The sequence below is a fragment of the Petromyzon marinus genome, chromosome 6 (assembly GCF_048934315.1).
Source record: "Petromyzon marinus isolate PM22_M1 ecotype Great Lakes invasive population chromosome 6, UKy_Petmar_22M1.pri1.0, whole genome shotgun sequence".
In the NCBI taxonomy this organism is placed as follows: Eukaryota; Metazoa; Chordata; class Hyperoartia; order Petromyzontiformes; family Petromyzontidae; genus Petromyzon; species Petromyzon marinus.
This window is the reverse complement of record NC_133672.1, coordinates 2,012,498-2,031,899: the sequence shown is the minus strand read 5'-3', so window position 1 is coordinate 2,031,899 and position 19,402 is coordinate 2,012,498. Positions and strand designations below refer to the sequence as shown.

General features: G+C 52.8%; 1 protein-coding gene across 8 annotated transcripts in view; it reads left to right on the top strand.

Annotated features, from left to right (window-relative positions):
* Positions 1-19,402, top strand: part of EHBP1 (EH domain binding protein 1) — a 91,294-nt gene that overhangs the window by 38,674 nt on the left and 33,218 nt on the right. For 5 of the 8 annotated variants that reach the window (XM_032948413.2, XM_076063650.1, XM_032948417.2 and 2 more), the window contains 8 exons: positions 1,232-1,297; positions 3,872-4,175; positions 8,510-8,688; positions 9,199-9,247; positions 9,767-10,693; positions 11,122-11,211; positions 12,200-12,358; positions 18,730-18,850. In XM_032948413.2, coding sequence (XP_032804304.1) covers positions 1,232-1,297; positions 3,872-4,175; positions 8,510-8,688; positions 9,199-9,247; positions 9,767-10,693; positions 11,122-11,211; positions 12,200-12,358; positions 18,730-18,850 — 1,895 coding nt within the window. The remainder of the gene's footprint in view (positions 1-1,231; positions 1,298-3,871; positions 4,176-8,509; positions 8,689-9,198; positions 9,248-9,766; positions 10,694-11,121; positions 11,212-12,199; positions 12,359-18,729; positions 18,851-19,402) is intronic. The other 3 variants (XM_032948415.2, XM_032948418.2, XM_032948414.2) reach the window with 2 other exon arrangements.

The following is a 19,402-nucleotide window of genomic DNA, read 5'->3' as shown; positions in this document are numbered from 1 at the left end:
GGGGTAAACCGTATGGGTTGACAGCTATGGTAGAGTAGTGTAGTGTATAGTAGTATATAGTGTCGTGTATAGCATACCTATCAACCCCTTTTCAGTGCTGACCTTATTACAGACCAATTCAGTCACCCCGTGCCCTTATACATCTCAAAGTTAATCCTACAAAGTCCCATCACAAGGGAGAAACACAAAAAAATTTGATTTAAAGCTTCCGTGACTGCAGTAATTCATATTCTTAGCTCTTTCGGTAATGTCACGTTGAAGGGAAACAATAAAATAATGAAATATATATAAAACAATAAAAATTCTCACGACGTTTCGACCATAACACAAACGGTCGTCATCACGTGATGACGACCGTTTGTGTTATGGTCGAATTTTTATTGTTTTATATATTTTATTATTTTATTGTTTCCCTTCAACGTGACTTTACCAAAAGAGCTAAGAATACAAAAAAAATAGACAAAGTTTTTCCTGTATTGGAACGGCTGTACGCCATATGGACCTGAGAACTGAATTTCCCTGTACAAGAATCCGGGTGAACCGTGTGGGTTGACGAGCTATGCAGTCCGGCTCATCACCCATGAGCTGGGTGATGAGAACTCGGCGGGGGTAGTAGCTAATCGAGATGTCGCCGGTCGCTCCCACCACATTGTGGTGGCTTTGGGGGTGGGGGTTCACTGCAGGCTTGGATGATATTTTGTCTTGGAGCGATTTAGAATTTACACGCGGTGATCTGTGAATACGCAGATAATTCAATTTGTGTTTCTTGAGGAAGATCATTGATTCTCTGTCGAAAGGCGAATTTATGAACGTTCACATGCCTACTAACCTCGCTGGCTGCTGTGAAACTTGCATCAGTTTAATTAAAGTAATAATAATGATTATTATTTTATACCATACCTGACTAAGCCTGCTAATGCGGTTTGGGGCAGGGCGGGGTTTGACCGAGACTGGTTTAGACATCGCCCGACGTGGTATTGGTCGTGGTCAGGAGTACAAACTCGGCACTGGTTCGGGGATGCAGTGCGCTAACCCACAGCTCCACCATCCCCCACCCCACGCATCGTTTCACTTCCGCTTGACTCGCGTGTTCATTGCCCGTGCCACGATGGGCGCGGCGCGACGGCGTCGGTAACGTTCCGCGCGCCACGGGACGCCGTACGAGGCCGCGACGGAGGAGGAGGGGAGGGGAATGACCGCGCGGCTCCGTCTCGGGGTCTCTTTCCCCCAGCAGCGCTGCCGCCCCCGCCGCGGAACCACCCGGCGATCGCGCAGCGGCCGACTCGAGCGCAGCAGAGTGAGTCGCCCCGACCGGGGGCGCCCCGACACGGAGGGCCACGTGCGCGTCAACGTCCCAGCGTTACCCGCGCCCCCCCCCCCCGCGTGTGTGTGCGCACGCACGCGTGTTTGCGAGTGTGTGCGTGTGAGCTTGCCATACGCTTTCTGTGCCACGGGGGAGCGAGCGCGCACACCTGTCCTGGCCCGCCTGCCCCAGAGCGGAGCTCGTTTTCATTGGTCGACAGTTGCAGGGAGTCTGTCACTCAGTTTTGTTTGTCTGCATGTAACAAACCAATATGTTAAAATGCATTTATAACAAAAAATCAACAACCATGAGACTGAACGTTGTTCGGTACAGAGCTGGCATCCTAACTCTGCTGCTGTACTCACGTTGTTCATGTAAGCCTCTTCAGGTGAACTACAACTTGGCTTTGGTTGACAGCAAGAGCGACCGTCTGAGAGCTATTCGCTTTGAATTCTCTGATTCTTTGGCCTGCGATCAATGATTTTAATATATAATGTGTGCACTCAAGCAAAATCCGCTTTCCCAAAAAGTAACCAGTCTTAAAGTTGACACAAGTGAGAACCATCCTTCCCTCTCAAATTAATAACTCTGCAAACTTTCGAAGCTTGACATTGTGACCAATTGTGCACATAATTAACACTGCAATTATAACGGTGGGTGACATTGGTGTGTTGTTATTCAACATTGTCGCGCAACAGAACCGGTATCTTTCTAACTGTGGCCTAGCTTGGGATGCCAGGGTGTGCCGTTTCGCTGAGACGATGGTGTGACGAGGTCAGCGGCTTGTCGAGAGGGTGACTGGTTGGGTGGTGGTGATGCCTCTGCTTTTAACTTGTAAGTGGTTTCTCAGACTCATGATATTCTACTGGGGTTGGTTACCAGCACGAGTGGCTGTTAAGAGGAATTTCAGCGAAAAAAGACAAACGTTCTAGATTTGAAGCTTTCGTGACTGCAAGGATCCATACTCTTTGGTTCTATTCGGTAAAGTCACGCGTGACTTTACCGAATAGAACCAAAGATTAAAGACAAACGTGGCTTTAAGCAACGCGGCTGTGCTTTCCCGCACGTCTGACCAGAAGTTTGAAGCTTCGTTAATCTTTGCAGCTCTGTAATGGCAGCACGGTCATCGTGTGACGTCAACAATGCTGCGTTAAAACATGTCGTAGTGATGTCACCGGACCACTGTAATGACACTGTTGAGAGCTTAATGTTTTAAGTCTCGTTGCTCGTCATTGCAGGGTTACAAAATCGTGTAGGACCATGCGGTACTCGCGGCCTCGGTACGGAGCCACCAGACGATCACCGCTTGTAAATTTGTTGGTCCCACCTCCTATAATCTCAGCGGCGTTGATTGTGGCCGTGCACCCCTTCACATCTGCCACCCCCGCCCGTGCTCTTGCATTGTTCCCCGTGAGCGGGTCGAGGTACCGCATCCGTGACGAACGCCGCAGCTTGACCCACTCACCTGCCCGGCAGGGAGAGCCGCACTGAAGGCCGGCAGGGCGCGGTGGAAGCCGTCCTGGGGCCTCTGGTCGTTTCTGGTGTGGGTTGTACGAACTGGCGTGCGGATTGTGCTAACCAACCTGTCGAATTGTGCTTGCACGGTTGTGCTAACCTGGCTGTGTTAACCCATGTGGTGGTTGCGCTAACCCAATTGTGTTTACTCAAATTGTGCTAACCCGTGGGATGACAACGTTTGCAGCTCTCTTTTGGTTGATTTGAAAATTTTAAATCGGGGTTCTGCTGGAGGTGTTGTATGCAGCCCGTCTGTGCGACTGATCGCACCTGCTGGTGCAGTGTGTGATCATTTGTGAAAATTAGCATGGAAACAATAGCTAGATGCAATTGTTTACCGGAGTAATTCCTCATCATTTCAAATCGCAGTTGCAAATGATTTTTCTCTAACAGCCCACTGGAGTTGGTGTCCTGTTATTGGATGGAAATTGTCATGTGTAGCTTATTTTTATTCCTGTATTTTATAGTTATAATAGCAGTCATGTACTACCCTTTATCAGTCCATTGCTGGATGAAGGCTTTCCAGGCACTGTGTCGTTCATAGGGGTTGTTTGACCATACGCTGATCAGTGCAGATTGATGGAGAGAGGGCCCATGACTGTTTCAGATATCACTCGCAACGTGTGCTCGCTATGGACCGTAACCAAACTGAAGGTCACCGGGTTCGTCGCACAGTGTGCTAACCACTGCACTCCCACTCCTGCCCTATATCTCCAATATCTTATTTCTTGTACCATGAATGTCCCCGAGCAGGATGCATTTAATGGTAGAACGTATCCATCGTTTGTTCAAAGAACAAAACCAGGAGAGAGGGAGCGTACACAGTTCGTTGAATGTCATGTAAACGTTTTGCACCTCTGCACAAAGCAACTCAATGAAGTACTTTTTTTCAAATAAAAACGCACGTATGGGCAATCGGCTTTTGTGGGTTCTCACGTTTGCCTTGGGCACCTCCGCAATGGTTATGTTTAGACCTGCAGTGTTAGTCGTGGTTATGAATACACCTGCAGTGTTATAGTCGGGATTAAGGATCTCACTGTTGTTGTGCGGCAGATCGAACCCGTTCTACGAGCCGCCAGCGCCGGACCCTCCCAAGAGCGCGGTGGCATCGCGCGGCAAGGCGCCCGCGCCCCCTCCTCCCTCCTCGTACGCGTCCCCCGCCGCCTCCTCTTCCACGCCCGCCTCCGAGCCCGTATCCGTGGCGATCGCCACCACGCCCGCCAAGCACGAGAAGAGGAAAGCCCCCGCGCCCCTCCCCCCCACGTTGGCTGCTAGCGGCGGTGGCGTCGAAACCCCAAAGGCGAAGCCTTCCCCTCAGGCCCTGTCGATCGCCGAACAGGTGTCACCCTCGCCCAAGGTAAGAGGAACCACCCGCTGCATTGGCACTTCTTCGTTCTTTTCTTTGTGCGGCCCATGTGGATGCCGAGCAACAACTACAGTTTCACATTCAGGTGGTCAGGCCGGATGACCGCACCAGGAGCAGCGGAGCGTATCATCGCCGCGATGTCTCCTTCGTGTTTGTGGATCGGGCATCGCGTCGTTGTACGTTGTACGGTCTGTTTCGGATGACCACAGTCGCGCACTGCTGGAGAGTTTTTGTTTTTCCATTTGTGCACCCGGTATCTGCATCTGCCACGGTTGGCACTGATCTTACGGGGAGTTGAGGTGCACCCGTTTGGCATGCGTCCGATCGCCCCCCCCCTCTCCAGCAATTCAGCCGTGTGTCACGATGCGGGGATTTATTATTATTATTATCGTCTCGTTTTTCTGTCTCGTTTGTATCGTTTCTGTTTTCTATTGCCTCTTTTGGACAGTTGTTTGTTCCGCTAGCCTACTTGTATTGCCCGCATACAATTGGTGTAAGTTGTAATTAATAGATTTTAATACTCAGCACATGAAGTTAATGTGTTTGCTGACCTGTGTAGATTTTTTTTTCATCTCCTCTCATTCTTGGATTTTCTTCCAGGCTCTCCGGTTTTTTTTATCCTACGTGTAAGTTCCTCCAGTTCTGGACCCTCCTGAATAAAGGTCATCCGGGCCATTGAATCTTTCCAGGTTAAATTAGACACACGTAAAAACACATTAGTCAATTGCAACTCGGAGTAAGTTTCTGTAATTGGGTCTTTGTAGTTAAAAGTGGGGTTTGGGCATGATTATCGTAATCTTCTGAAACTTTCTAGATTTGAAGCTTTCGTGACTGCAAGGATCCATACTCTTTGGTTCTATTCGGTAAAGTCACGTAGGTAAAAAATAAAACAACAAAAATCACGACGTAGGAATTCCTACGCTGTCTTCGTGACAGCACGGTCCCTTCACCTGATGAAGGCCACTTGTGTTGTGGCCGAAACGTCGTGATTTTTGTTATTTTATTTTTTACCTACGTGACTTTACCGAATAGAACCAAAGAGTATCTTCTGAACCTGCCAGAGAGCCCACTGCGATGTAGGGGAGGCCCACTGTCCCTCGTTGCGCAAAGTGGGTCTCAAGTAATAACCGACGCAACGTGTAATCGCTCTGTACGACGGATGTTGGGGATGGTCGGGAGGAAGGGGGGTGTATGGGTGGGGGGCGGGGGCACTTTAGAATCTTCAAACTAAAGTCACAGCAGCAGGGACAGCCCACGCTCACTCATAGCACCACTTTACGGGTTTGTTTGTAAAAGGATTTTTTTCTTTTCAACACGTTTTGAGGTCTCAAAGTTACGGAATGTTCCGTTTTCAAAATCGGTGCCGATACGTGCGTGGTGTTTTGTATTTTGTGAAATCCTCTGGTTCTGTCCAAAAACCCGCCCTGTATAATTTCAGTGGTTTCTTCTGATTTCTAATCCTTTCGAAATTGCGTATCTTGCTGAGGCTGCGGGTTGGCGATCGAGGACGGAAATGAAAGAAAAACTCTCCGTTTCCAGATGTAGCTCCAGTTACTCAGTTTGAGTTCACCGATCTCCTTCCGCAAAAAAAACTTACACGGGCAATCGGCTGTGGTCGGAGCAAGGATGGCCCTGACATCGATGCTCCTGTCGCACATCGGACCATGGTGAAACTCGCAGGAGGCGATCACTCCCGTTCCCCCTGTCTGGCACCACCAGTGCCTCCTATGCCCCGCCCACCCACCACCATCTCTTTCGTGTTCCTCTGACTCCTCTTATTGTCTGTAGGCACCCGGCAGTGCCACAGAGATGGAGAACTTTTGCACGTCGCCTTCAACTTAACCACGCGCTATCACGTCCTCCTCATGTGCAGTAAATCATAAATACCACAGTGTCGGCTCGAACCCATGGAACCTGAGACAACAGAGGCACTTGAAACTTTTATCCGAGTCGGCCCGTGCGGGCTGTGGCACTGTCGGTGCGGAAGTCTCAAACACAGGGCAGCGCCCTGCCACACGTGGTGGAAGTGAGGTGTGTGGGACTCGGCTTCCCGTGTCTGTGGGCCCCCCCTGCCCCAGGTCCATGGAGGTTCGTGTGCCCGTCCCCCACGCTTCGTGTCGACCCCGAGGCCCGCACTCTCCCCCCCCCCCCCATCTCTTGTAAAGCCGCATTCCTTTTGGGGCATGGGCTCCGCATCGCTGTGTGATTTTGCCAGCCGCCCCACATTACCTGGCCCTGCCCCAGACTACGCCCGCTTTTGTCCGGGGACCGGAGCCGTCGGTTCCTGGATCCCGACGCGTCAATGGCGCAGTGTGCGGCGGCTGTCAGTCACTGCCGCGGCCGTTGTCCCGAGTTGTTTTGATAGGGACACCTACGCTCAACTTCCCATGAATCTGAGTGGCTTCTATGGCTCCTAAGCAAATATCGCTGTCTAAACGCTTATTATGCGACTTTAATTTTGGTTCATCTGTTTGGCACGGTCGGTTTCGTGCTCTTTTGAAGACCTGGCAAACAAAAATAAATACCCCCGCGGGAGTTGGTTTAGTTAATGCATCGCCGCGTACGCCGCCTCGCCAGACGTTTGCTTGAGGCCTCCGTGGCACTTCCTGTGCGCCAGCTATTTCCAAAGAACCGTTTGTGATTTTATTATTTTTGTCCCCGCACCATCAAACAATGCCTCAAACCACTCGTGCACAAGTCAAGAGTGGCTTCTTGCTCAAATGGCCGCGAGGCGTTGGTCGTCTCCGTTGGCTACGCCGTGGAAATTCCACATTGCCGTGGCGTTAGGTCTCCAAATGACGTCGGTGGTGATGTGTCTGTTGACGTCATACTCGCGTGGGTGGAGTTGATGCTCGGAGACCGTCGGTGCCGTGGGCGGCGCTCCTACGATTACCGGCGAGGTTTTCGGTGGTCATGGCGGCGCACAGGTGGTCTGTTGTGGCGGTGCAGGCTCCTCGCGAGCCACCTGCGCCACCACGTGAGCCGTGGCGATGGCGCCAGGCCCACCGGCGTGGTCCTCGGTTGGCGCGAGGGCGGTGCCTGGAGATGGCGATTGCACGCCCGGCGACGGTGCGCAGCGCCCTGTTGCCGTGGTTACCGTGACCCTCTTCGGCGGGGGTCGCGGCAACCTTTCGGGAAAAAAGCAAAATAACGATGGGAGATAAACTTTTATGTAAATATATGAAATGGCAAGCTTGGCCAGTCTTGCTGACAAGTGGGGCGTCTTTAATCAAAGCGAATATTTTGCCTTGGAAATATGAGATTGAATTTGTCGAGTGGAGCAGGAAGTGGTTGTGTGTACAGCAGTACACACCGATGTAAATTAATTCAACTGTGCGACGTGGAAACAAGCGACTCGAATCCTCGCGTTGCGTGGTGTTTCCCTCCCAAGGGACACGTTCCGCTCGCGCTGGACTTGGCGAGGTTGTCCGTCGTTGGTCAACCCGCCCCACTGGAAGTGGGAGGAGAGCAGCGAGAGCTGTATTAGCATGCACGGCCACTCGGAGCACTTTCTCCCCCGCCCCTGGTCCAAGCACGCTTGCGCAGGTGCTCTCGTCCGCTGTTGTTGTGTCGGTGGGGTCGGCCACGGATGTGACTGGGCCCGCCCGCAAAAAAGAACATTACAACCCCTCTGCCATCTCAAAGGAGGGGATTTCTTTTCAATGGAGATTTTTTTTCTCTTCCCTTACACCCGGTGCAAATGGTCTCCGTGTGACATGAGGAATTTTGCCGTGCGGCAGGAGGGATGCTGCTGCGGCTCCTGTTGATGTAGCATCTCTTATTTTCGCCGTCCCAAACTCTCTTTGGGAAGCTGAGAGGCTGTGGATGTTACGGAATCCTCCACTCCGTGTGGTGTTTAAGGTTCACCCTCGATTCCCCTTGTTAGAGGGAATGTCCAGTTGAACTTGCATGTTTACTTTTGATGATGAACCAAACTTTGTTGTCGCGAGATGTATTTATACTGGTTACGATGATACCGTATTTGTGTATTTGTTTTGTTGTTGTGATGAGTTATATGAGCATAGTAACTAGTGTCACAAGTCTAGAATCTTTTACATTTGTCCCAACAGCCTGTTTGGCTTTGGATTGATGTTTGAGGTTTGTAGTTAATGTTTTATTAACATAATGTACATTAATAAAAATAGTTCATTAACCCAAGGGCCTCAGGGGAGAGTATTGATTTCAAGGAAAAGAGTGCTTGGAGTGAGGCCACATGAGTGTGCAACATTAAAAAACAAGCCCATCGCGTGCATGGATGATGATGACGACTCAAGGTCCCGCGGTTTTTCCCCGTGCCCCCCCCCCGTGCACCCCGGTGTGTGCAGCTGAGTCCGTCGCCGAGCCCCGTGCTGGACAAGAAGGTGAACTCCATCCAGTCCCTGCTCAGCTGGTGCAAGGAGGTGACGCGGGACTACCGCGGAGTCAAGATCACCAACTTCACCACGTCATGGCGCAACGGCATGGCCTTCTGTGCCATCCTGCATCACTTCCGGCCCAACCTCATGTCAGTGCTGAACCTTGCGCGTTTCCTCTCTTGACACTCGCGTCACCTAATGTATCCCTTCCCTGCCATTTCTCCCATCCATCCCCCATGTTACTGCTGCCCCCCCTGCACTATAACCTGCCCTCTTCCTGCCCTTCCGAGATCCTTGTCACGAATATCTTCTGCCCTGCACACTGACCGTGTCCTGCCCTTTCTCCCATCCCACGTTCACGGGGGTGTGCTGTCCTTTGTGCGCTGCCCTCTCTCTCGTCTCTTCTACCCGAGCTTGGTATCATCGTTGCCCCGTATTCTGTAACTTCAAATGGCACCGTGTCAAACAGCTGTGCACCCGTGAAAACAAAATATGACAAATGCTTTGGCATTGCACCGTTTAACCGAGGGATTCTCATTTGTACTGTGTGGGCCTGGTCCAAAATGTTTTTTCTTGGACTTGTGTTCAGCCTTTGCTGATGCTTGGCGGTCGATGGAAGCCATTCCAAATGGCGCTGTTTCTTTGTCCTTTTTGTTCAGCGACTACAAGGGCCTCAACCCACAAAACATCAAAGAGAACAACAAGAAGGTAACGACTCGGATTTATGCGTGTTTTATAATTAAACGTGAATATTGATGTTTTTTTTTAAACATGTATGCATAAAATGGTATAATGGCTTTTACATAACTAAAATACTGCGTTGTCATTCACGTGCTGTCCTTGAGCAAAACAAGCATGCCGGGGTGTTCGCCTCTGCTGAGCTAGAGGTAGAAATGGTGGAAATTACCGCGCCGGCTACATTGCAGAATGAATAATATTACTCTGTAAAAGTCTGCTTTGTTTTGGCATTCCGTGCTTTGCAAGATCGTGCCATATGTAAATGAGCGTGCTGTCAAGCGTGAGTGACAGGATTATTACTCTTTGGGATGAATCGGCTTTAAAGAGCCCTTGTGAGTGCGTGCGATTGTCGAGCATCATCCTAACCCCACGTGCCTTTTATTGCCACGCCGCTCAAAGGCAGCGCAGCTGCCAGCGCATGAAAGAACGAATGACCAAATCCACAAGTGAATGACCACGCGTGCCTGCCGTGTGTGAACTTCCCGGCAGGCCTACGACGGTTTCGCGGGCCTGGGCATCTCGCGTCTCCTCGAGCCGTCCGACATGGTGCTGCTCGCCATCCCGGACAAGCTGACGGTCATGACGTACCTGTACCAGATCCGCGCCCACTTCACGGGCGAGGAGCTGAGCCTGCTCCACGTGGGCGACACGTCGAGCCGCAGCACCTACACTGTGGGCAGCTTCGAGAGCGATGCCGCCGCGGCCATCTCGCAGCGCAGCTTCTACGCCGAGATGAAAGGCGGCGTGGCGGGCACCCCCGTCGACGGGACCGTCGCCGCCGCCGCCGTTGCCGCCTCCGGCACCGCCTCCTCAGCCCCACCGGCCAGAGCGCCGGAGATCGGCGGTGAGCCCGTCGACCCCGGCGACGGCTCGCCGCGGCAAAACGGCAGGCTTCCTGGCGACGAGGTTGGAGGAACCGGACCAAGGTTCGGCGACAGAAGTCGGAAGAGCGACGGGGACTCGGCTGCCGTGCCTGTGCAGAAACTCGCGGTGGAGCCAGGCGCAGCGACGGCGGACGCGCAGAGGGAGCCTTCGGCGGCTGCGGCGCCACCGTCGCTCGGCGTGGACAAGAAACGGCTCCTCCCGGTCGAGCGCTTCGACTTCAGCGACTTGGGCGGGTGCGGCAGCGGCAGCGAGTCCGAGCCGGAGGCGAGACCCGCGGGGGTGGCGCCGGGATCGGCCGCGGACAGAGCCTCGGGCGAGGCGGATGCCCAGGGCCTCCAGTCGGCACTGTCGCGTAAGCCCTCGGGGCACGCGCATCGGGCGAGCGCCTTCGCGCACAGTCGCGACGCCGACCTGGTGAAGAAGAAGCGCGCGGACCTGGCGCACCGCAGCGATTCGGATGGCGACAGCAGCGCGCCGGCCACGAAGCTCAACCGCAGCCTCTCGCAGCGCTCCGACAAGGAGGCCGACAAGGTGCTGCCGCTCTCCCGGTCACTGTTTGCGAGCGGCTTGCATGAGGCGCTCCCTAACCCAGGCTTTGCCTCTGTCTTTCCAAGTGTGAGCGCGTGCTCCAAAGAATGAACAAATGCATGAACATGGGGAGCGGTGCTATAGTGTGCACTGTGCTGCAAACCCGCTGACCTTGGTTTGATCATCGGTCACAGCTAATAACAGGAGCAAGTGATATCTGTACTAATCTTGCACCTCTCCTTAGTCGATGTGTAGAAAGCATCAGCACAGGGGACACAGAGGCGGCCGGGAGTGGCGATGGCCACACCACCCCCTCGTGTGCCATGCCAGCATTCATAGGTGCTCGCTTGCCCCAGCAGTCTGTTGTACGTGCGTGTCCGCGTGCATGCGTGTGTGCGTGCCACGACGACGGTAATGTCGTGTGCTCCCAGGCTCCGAGCAGCCCCGTGCAGAGGTCGGTGCCGCTCACCAAGTCCGCCACGCTCGCCGACGTGGGCACCAGCGGCGTCGCCACCGATAAGGTGCGGCTGGTCGAGCGTGGGCGTGTGTGGGTGTGTGTGTGCGTGGGTGAGTACGAGTGTGTCCGCTTGTGTGTATGTATGCCTGTGCTTGTGTGTGCGTGTATGTGTGTGTGTGCGCGGGTGTTGAGGTGTCATGGTTAGCGCACTAACCCGAGTTCAATTCCCAGCTACGGCTGGCATCAGTGGCAAGTGACATCTGAACCAGTCCTGGGCCTTCCCTAGGTACCACTGGCGGCACAGTGTTCAAACATAACTCGGGAGATGAAGGTTGGCTTAGTGGTGCTGGCCACACCACTCTCTCAAGCACCGTGCCGGCCTTCATAAGGCCTTGCTAACAGCATTTGCCCCAACAGTCTAAAGGGTTCATATTCTTGGTTCTTTCGGTAAAGTCACGTAGAAGGGAAACAATAAAATAATACAATTATAAAACAATAAAATTCTCACGACGTTTCGACTGCAACACAAGCAATCATCATCAGGTGTGATTGCTTGTGTTGCAGTCGAAACGTCGTGAGAATTTTATTGTTTTATAATTGTATTATTTTATTGTTTCCCTTCTACGTGACTTTACCGAAAGAACCAAGAATATGAATCCCTGCAGTCACGAAAGCTTTAAATCAAAATTTAAGCCTAAAGGGTATTGAGGTGCACGCAATGATGTTTCCCTTTTAAAGCATTTTTCATCCTTAATGGTAGTGGGTGACGTTCATCATTGCGATGATTGCTAATTGTTGTTATAGTGCCAAATGTGATGATGATGAAAACGATGGTGGAGGTGATGGTTGTTGCAGCTGTGTACTTTATGATAATATTAGTTTTCGTGGTGATGGTGGGAAGCATTTTTGCAGTGACTGGTGGCACTTGATCATGTAGGTGATGGTCGTGATGATGGGCGGTGGTATTGGACGTGGTCGCACTTATTGTTGTGATGACCCCCGTCGGCCGCGGCGATGACGACGACGACGACGACGTACGTGGCGTTGTGCAGCGTGCTCTGAGCCGCCAGGAGGAGCTGAAGGAGCGAGCGCGACTCCTGCTGGAGCAGGCCCGGCGTGACGCGGCGCTCAAGATGGGAGGGGGCAAGGGGGGCGGCTCGCTCGCCACGCCGGGTTCGGCCCTCCAGCCCGCCAAGCGACAGCCCTCCGAGGTGAGAGCGCAGCTCCCTTGTGCACAGCCATTCGTGGGTTCCGGCCCCTTTCCCAGTTTTATTGCAGTCGCTCTAAATTGTCCGTTCGGAGGTCTCGCCGAGCAGCACATCATCGCCCTGCGTGTTTTGAGAAGGGCCCGTGGTGGGCGATATGGAACTTTTGTGAAAGTGACCTTCATAGTTTGTCGGATTCCTCCAGGATAAGTAACGATTCTGAATAAAAGCAAGAGTGACTGACCCCCCCCCCCCCTTAATCCGCCCTCCAGGGGAGCACTTCCCCACGTGTGCTGCTGGAGAAATGCCCGTCGCGTGGCAAAGCTGACATTTTATAAACTTGTCGGAGGTGGAATGTAGCCAACTTAAGTGAGAAATCACATTTTAATATGATGATTATCCCCGCCTGGCTTTGGTGACTGGGCTGATACCATCAACTAATCGAACTTAAGAACCTGGCTTAGCCACTGGTGGCTGAAACCCAACATTTGAATCCGGCATCTCAGCAGTTCTGGCTCAATTGCTCTGACCCTTGAGCCACCCGGCCTCCTCCACGGACATCATTCTCAAACAAACTGAGCACACGGTGGTCGAAGAAATTGCCAGGAGGCACCGTTAGGGTTGGAGGCCTGAGTCGTGTTGCTGACGTTGGACCGAGACTTTGTCGAGAAGCCCTCGGGTTGGGTGCTGACTCGACTCGAATTCCACTCGCGCGCCACGTGCGGAAAACAATTTCACCTCTCCCTGCTGGTGGCGCCATTTACCTTCCCTCGCGCCCTTCAAAGAGCACACCGCGTGCGTGTCGCACTCTCTGTCGTGATGCCCTCAAGGCATCCGTGCGACGGAGCTCGTTGTGCGGTCTTCAGTAGGCCACTGATTCTCACGTGCGGGGTCATCGCGTTATCGCGCGCATGTGTTCCAGCACTCCTTGGGGAGCAGGCTGCTGTCGCTCGGGCTGTCGTACGGAGATATTTTGAGAGCATTGATGTTTTTTTATTTTCTAATTGCTTTGGCTCTATTGTTTGCCAAACAATGTTGTTACGCATGCGTGGGCTCAAGTGCCTCTCGGTGGCCACTTTATTCCCTGTAGCTTTTGGCTTGATGGATTTCGGACATGTGCTTATGACTAGAAACCCAAGTGCTTATGACTTCTAACCTGAACTATTCTTGTTCCTGGACATTGAAACTTCTAAAGACACTAGCATAAGCACGTTCGCTCCGGAATCCGCATTTCTCATTTGATAATCGATGCTCAGTGTACAGGCATGCACGTCATAAGGGCAAGGGAGGCCCAACTTTTGCCACTTCCAGAGATACTCATCACTCAGAGCCCAGCCTGTGGCCCAACTCATTTTCTCTCTGGCCTTTTGCCAACTACACACGCTGTGCGACCGTGTGTACGTGTGTTCATGTGTGTGTGTCAGGAGCAGTGGCAGAGTGGTTCATGCACGACCCTACTAACCTGTGTGTACTGCATAATTAAATACTTAACTACACACACAGGTGTGTGTGTGTGTGTATATCTACATGTTCTTGCACGTACAAGTGTTCGCACACCTACATTAGCACATGCACACATATGTATACACACAAAGACAAAGATCCCCCGTATAGCCATAACAGACGCTTGGGGCGAGTGCTATTCGTGAGTCGCACCTAATGAAGACTGGCACTGCTCACGAGGCGGTAGGTGGCCAGCACCACGCCCGGCCGACATTATCTCCCTCGTGGCGATGTTCACACATCTCACCATTTGCTTCTTTTCGGCTGACTGGACCTAGGGGAGGCCGTGAGCGAGGAATCGAACTCGGGCTGCCGGGATTGTATCGCGGCGCGCTAATCGCTTCACCACTGCTCCCCACACGCGCATACATCCGCGTACACGCACACGTACACACACTGGCGCGTGTGTGTGTGTGCAAGTGTGCAACATATTGAGTTTGTGCATCCCCCCTGCAGCAGAGAGGCCATTTCGCCGTATCGAGCCCATTATCGTCTCGCGCCGCTTCGCCACGCGCCACCTGTTCCTGAAAGCATTTTGCGATTGCCTTGATTGGGGAGTGGGCGAGCGCGCGGGCGGGCGGGCGCTGTGATTGTGACGTGTCGGGGTGGCCGACCGTGACGTCCATATGCACAGAGTTGATAAGTGCTGCTCCATGATGGACGGCCGAGATGCCTCCTGCAGCAACAACAACAACAAAAATGTGAAATAAGAAAATAAAATCTGAAAAATTGCAAAAATTGGAATTAAATTAAAACCCTTGCACATTTGATCATGCTATGAGTTTTGGATAATTTGTTGGCACGTGTAACTTGGCATGGTTGTTGTTTTACTCGTACGTGTGTGTGTGTGGTTCGGAATGCAAAACTTTTTTTATTGTAAATTTTTTGTCGGTTTTTGAGGCGCAGCCTCGGATTGGCATCTTGTGAAATGAAATGCTCTACATCAGGCCGCTTGGTGGCGGAAGCAGCAGCAGCACGTGTGTGTGTGTGTGTGCGCAGCTTTTATTTTTACACGGTGCAAGACGATGTTGATTTACTTAGAAACATTTCAAGATGCTCTGCCGCAGCGGCAGACATCCGGCGCGGTTGACGGTGGGGCACGCGTAGGCGCGCACCTCGCACTTTCGAAGCGACAACAGGCATGCCTGCGGCGTCGAGGCCGTGTCGGAGAATCCTGAAGCGAGCGGCGATGAGAGCAATTAGTTAACCCCCCCCCCCCCGCCACTGAAGTATTTCTCTGTTCTCGTTTCTACCTCCGGCTCCTCATTCGCCGGGTCGTTAGAGCCGATGGCATAAACTTTTTTTGTTCAATGGCCGCCGTAGCCCTGCGCCAAAAGAAAAAAATGTGAAAAGCAACGACGCAGTCTTGCTACCCCCCCCACCACCACCCCACTCCCCCTTGCCAGCACGTTGGGGCCCACGAACAATCGCAGGGCGCGCGGCGGTGAAGAAGATGAAAGTGCGAGCCGCCGGTGGAAGGACCTAATCGGAGTGTCGCACTCAGTTTGTGTCGTCGTGCGTGACCGAGTCACCACCCCCACCCACCAACCGCAAGCCTCCACTTTGAGTTTCCACTCTTTTAATTTATTTCTCATTTTAAATGATTTCCCATCCAGCCCAAAGCGCCAGCCGGCTCGCCAGCGAAACATGAAAACAACAAAATCTAAGATTGAGACATTTTGTAAATGTGACTCCTTGACTACCGTAATGGGTGATCACAGGAAACCTGTGATCACGATGGCGGTCCCACGGAGCCGGAGCCGAGGCCGGGCCACCGCGTCACCGTGCGAGAGCGGGAGGCGCGAAGGAGGAAGGGGATTAGCTCATTGTGTGAATCATATGTTGATTCGAGTGGCTGTGCTGGGTGGGGTTGTGTTGGCGCGATGGGGGAGCGGCGAGGGCCCGTGGGGTGCGATGAAGAGCGGCGAGGACCGGCGGGGACTGCGAGCGTTCTAAATGAGCGTTATTTTTGTGGCGGAGCAGTGAAGCAAGGGAGGGAAAGTCGTGCGCTAAGCACAATTTGTAGCACTGGCGAGAGATGAGACGGTCGCGTAATGCTTTGACGACTTAACTGAAATTACTTTTAAAAAATGTGAACTTGAAAGTATTCGCCGCCAAGGTTTTACTTACTTCGGTTCACGCCGATCAACGGAGCAGTAGCAGCAGCAGCAAAGCCATTTTAAATTGAGGCCATCACTCGGCGCTCGTTATTGCGTGGCGGTTTATCCTGCAGGGTGCGTGGAGCGATTGTCGGCGGGGGGGAGGGGGGCGGTGGCTGGTGGAGTTGGGAGGCGGGGGGGGGGGGTGCCCCTCGCTGTGCTGGAAGAGCCCCTAGTGTCCTCTTCTAAACAAGCAGGGTACGTCGCTTGAGAGCCCCTGCAAATGTTCCACCCGGCAGCTCTTCCCAGATGGAGTAGCACTTCCTGTGCAAAGGTGGCCAGCTTTGTAAAACCCACGATGTCGCTCTCGACGTGTGCCGGCCCTTTTATCAATCCACTGCTGGATGACGGCCTCCCCATGCCATGCAAAAATTGTATTTTCAAAATGGTTATCGTTTTTGTTCTTTCTTGTAATATTAAAACATGCGTAGTTGCAAAATATATTTTTTTAAAAATTGCCCATGTCTTTTCAGAGATAAAACGCTAATTTTTATAACAGGTGCATAATCACCTGCACGCACGCAGACTTTGGCGTGCATAGGCACGCGCGTACGTACGTATTCGCCCATGCATATACACGCGACCGCGAACGTACGCGCCCCGCATGTGCGTCGCGTGTGCGTGTGCGGTGAATCTTTTAGCGACTGGTGCAGGGGGCTGGACAATCTCACATGGCAGGGGGGGCTTAGTGAGCCGTCTCCCAGGAAGATGGGTAATCCCAGCCCAGGGCCTCGTGCCCCCGTCCCCACCCACCCCCAACCCCCCCCCCCCCGCCGCGCACTCCTTTCCTCTGTGGGAAATGTCGCTCCGCCAGCAATACTTGACCCTCGCATAATGGGCCACGAATTCGGCCGCTTTTTGAATCCAAATTTAATTACCCGTAATTTTGCTTCGCTTTGCTGCGGTGGACGTCGAACGTCGTCGTCGGGGACGCGACAGCGCTTCTCGCCACTCGGGGCGCTCATTGTCTCTGTGCCGTGATTCCGTTTAGTTTATTCCTTTCCACGCTTTGTTATCTCTCCACTTCCACTTTCTGGCATTGCCCCCCTGCCCCCTCGGCAAGGGTAATCTTAACAGGTGCGGCGCGGCGTGCCCGTCGCATTTTCCTGGAATATTATGACATTAAATAATTCCGAAGCGACACATAATGCCCCTGGATTAGGCAGCCGGGGCTGTGTTTTTAAGAAAGTCCTGACAACTGCTAAGCCTCTTCTATTTTGTGGTGGATAAGTCACCTTTGACCCCTGGTGGGCCTGCTGTTATTTGTGGCCCTGCTTCTTCCCATGGCCGGGCTCCTCGGGACCCCCTGCATGCATTCCTAGAACTAGAAACACAAACACACACACAAGGCAGCTATAAACAGATAAGCAAGAGAGAAGAATATCTAACAATAAAATAATGAATACAAGAACAAGAGGTGGTTGTGGATCCTGGGATGTCGCGTTGCGCCCATTGAAGAAGTCTGAGCTTCAGCGATTCCTTTAACGCCCTCCTGCCCCCTACCCCACCTTAAATCCTCACCCAGTCTCTTCCACTGAACTCCCCTTTTGCCTGCTCACCCGCACCCCTAACCCTCATCCTCCAACAGGATCCTAAACTTCTGTTGTCAGAACCGGTGGATTAGGAAACAGGCTGGGGGAAAAGGATTTGTGTTTTTAAGAGACTCGGCAACTTTAAAGTCTCTGCCGCCCGCCTAGGTTCGACTCTGGCTTCCGAAGTTCACGTCTTCAGCCGTCGATCTTCGTCCGCGAGTTGTTTGAAGCGCGTGGGGCGAGCGAGCCCGCGAGTGTCTCCGAGCTGCAGTCGCGGGGCGTGGTGGCGGGGGGGGCTTGCGTGGTGCAAATGTCAAGTCGGCAGTTTGTTGGTAGATAGATTAACTTTGTTTATGATCAGGAAAGAGCCAATTGAGACCAGATGTCTCTTTTTTATTAGGGTCCACTTTGATGTGATGGTGCACTGTGGCGATTTCATACCTACAGATGCCACATTTTTAGCAGGTGGGGCAATGCGCATGCACGTGGGCTTAAATCCTATAGTTTAATTTGTTAAGTGAGGAACATCTGCTGGTTACATCACCAAAAATCTATCCGATTTGAGCCACAAATGTGGCCACTAATATGCTTTCCGAAAACGTTACTTATGGTCATACACAAATATTTTGATTAAATTGTTATAACAGTAATGACCGTTGTGTTGGATATAGCTGCAGGGAACATAAAGATGATGAACACTTATGTAACATGATCAAATTTCTTCTGGTTTTGTACAGCATCTAAGTGCAACAGCATCATTCCGTCGCTTCTGCTGTGACCGATGTAACGCATTCAGCGAATGACCCCCACACTGCACTCCAAGCCGCCAAGAGGTCACTTCTTGTTCCTGCGTTACATTCGTCGCCACGGTGGCCTCCACTATGCAGGAGCCGCCTCGCCCGTTTCTGTCAGAGGAGCGAGGTTCAAACGTCGGCGTCCCTTCCATCGTTGTCGCGGTGTGCCGCACCGTGGCGTCGCCCGCCACGTGACCCGGGCATCCCATGAAAAGATTAAATTTGGCCGCTACTTGTGCTCACCCGGTGTACGTACAGTTGATCGAATGGATGGACGTTAGCTCCACCGGGGTGGCCGGGGTGACCTTGGCGGTGGCCCACGGGCGAGGGCAGGGCGAGGGCTCACCTTTGGGTTCTCTTGTCGCCCCCCCCCCCACTAACCCCCCCAGACGGACGAGGAGCGGCAGCGGCAGTTGCGCGAACGCGCCCGTCAGTTGATCGCGGAGGCGCGCATCGGGGTCAAGTCGTCGTCGTCGTCGTCGTCCATGACGAGGTCCAGGACCGTCTCGGGTGAGTCGGCGCACTCCGTCTCTCGCCGTCCGCCGGTCACGGCTGAGCGGCGAGGGATGTGGTCGTTGGTGCACATGGACTTACAGAGGGATCGCAGACGCGTCGTTTGAGAGTCGGCACGGTCAGAGCGACTTCACAGAGCGTCGCAAAGCCCACTACTGGTTGAAGGCCTTCAATGACGTGTCAGGAGCGTGTGTGGGGTTGTAAACCGTACTTCACGCTGGTTAGTCGTATGGGTTGAAGGGGAAGGACTCAGGGCCGGTTCGGATATTGTTTGCCCCTGATGTTAGCTGTGGCCGGGAATCAAACTTGTGTTCCCAGGTTCATAGTGCAGTGCGTTTATCGCATTGCCACTGCTCCAACCCAATCATGATCACAATGCCCTTTCTACTAATGTTTGAAATGCGAGTATTTAGACAAAACCCTCCACCGCCATGTTGCCCCAGCATACTACAACACCTACTGTTCCCCGGCAGTCTCCCATCAAAGTAGTTAACCAAACTCAGTCCTGTTTGGATTCTGAGATCTGGAGAGATTAGGAACACTGTTGTT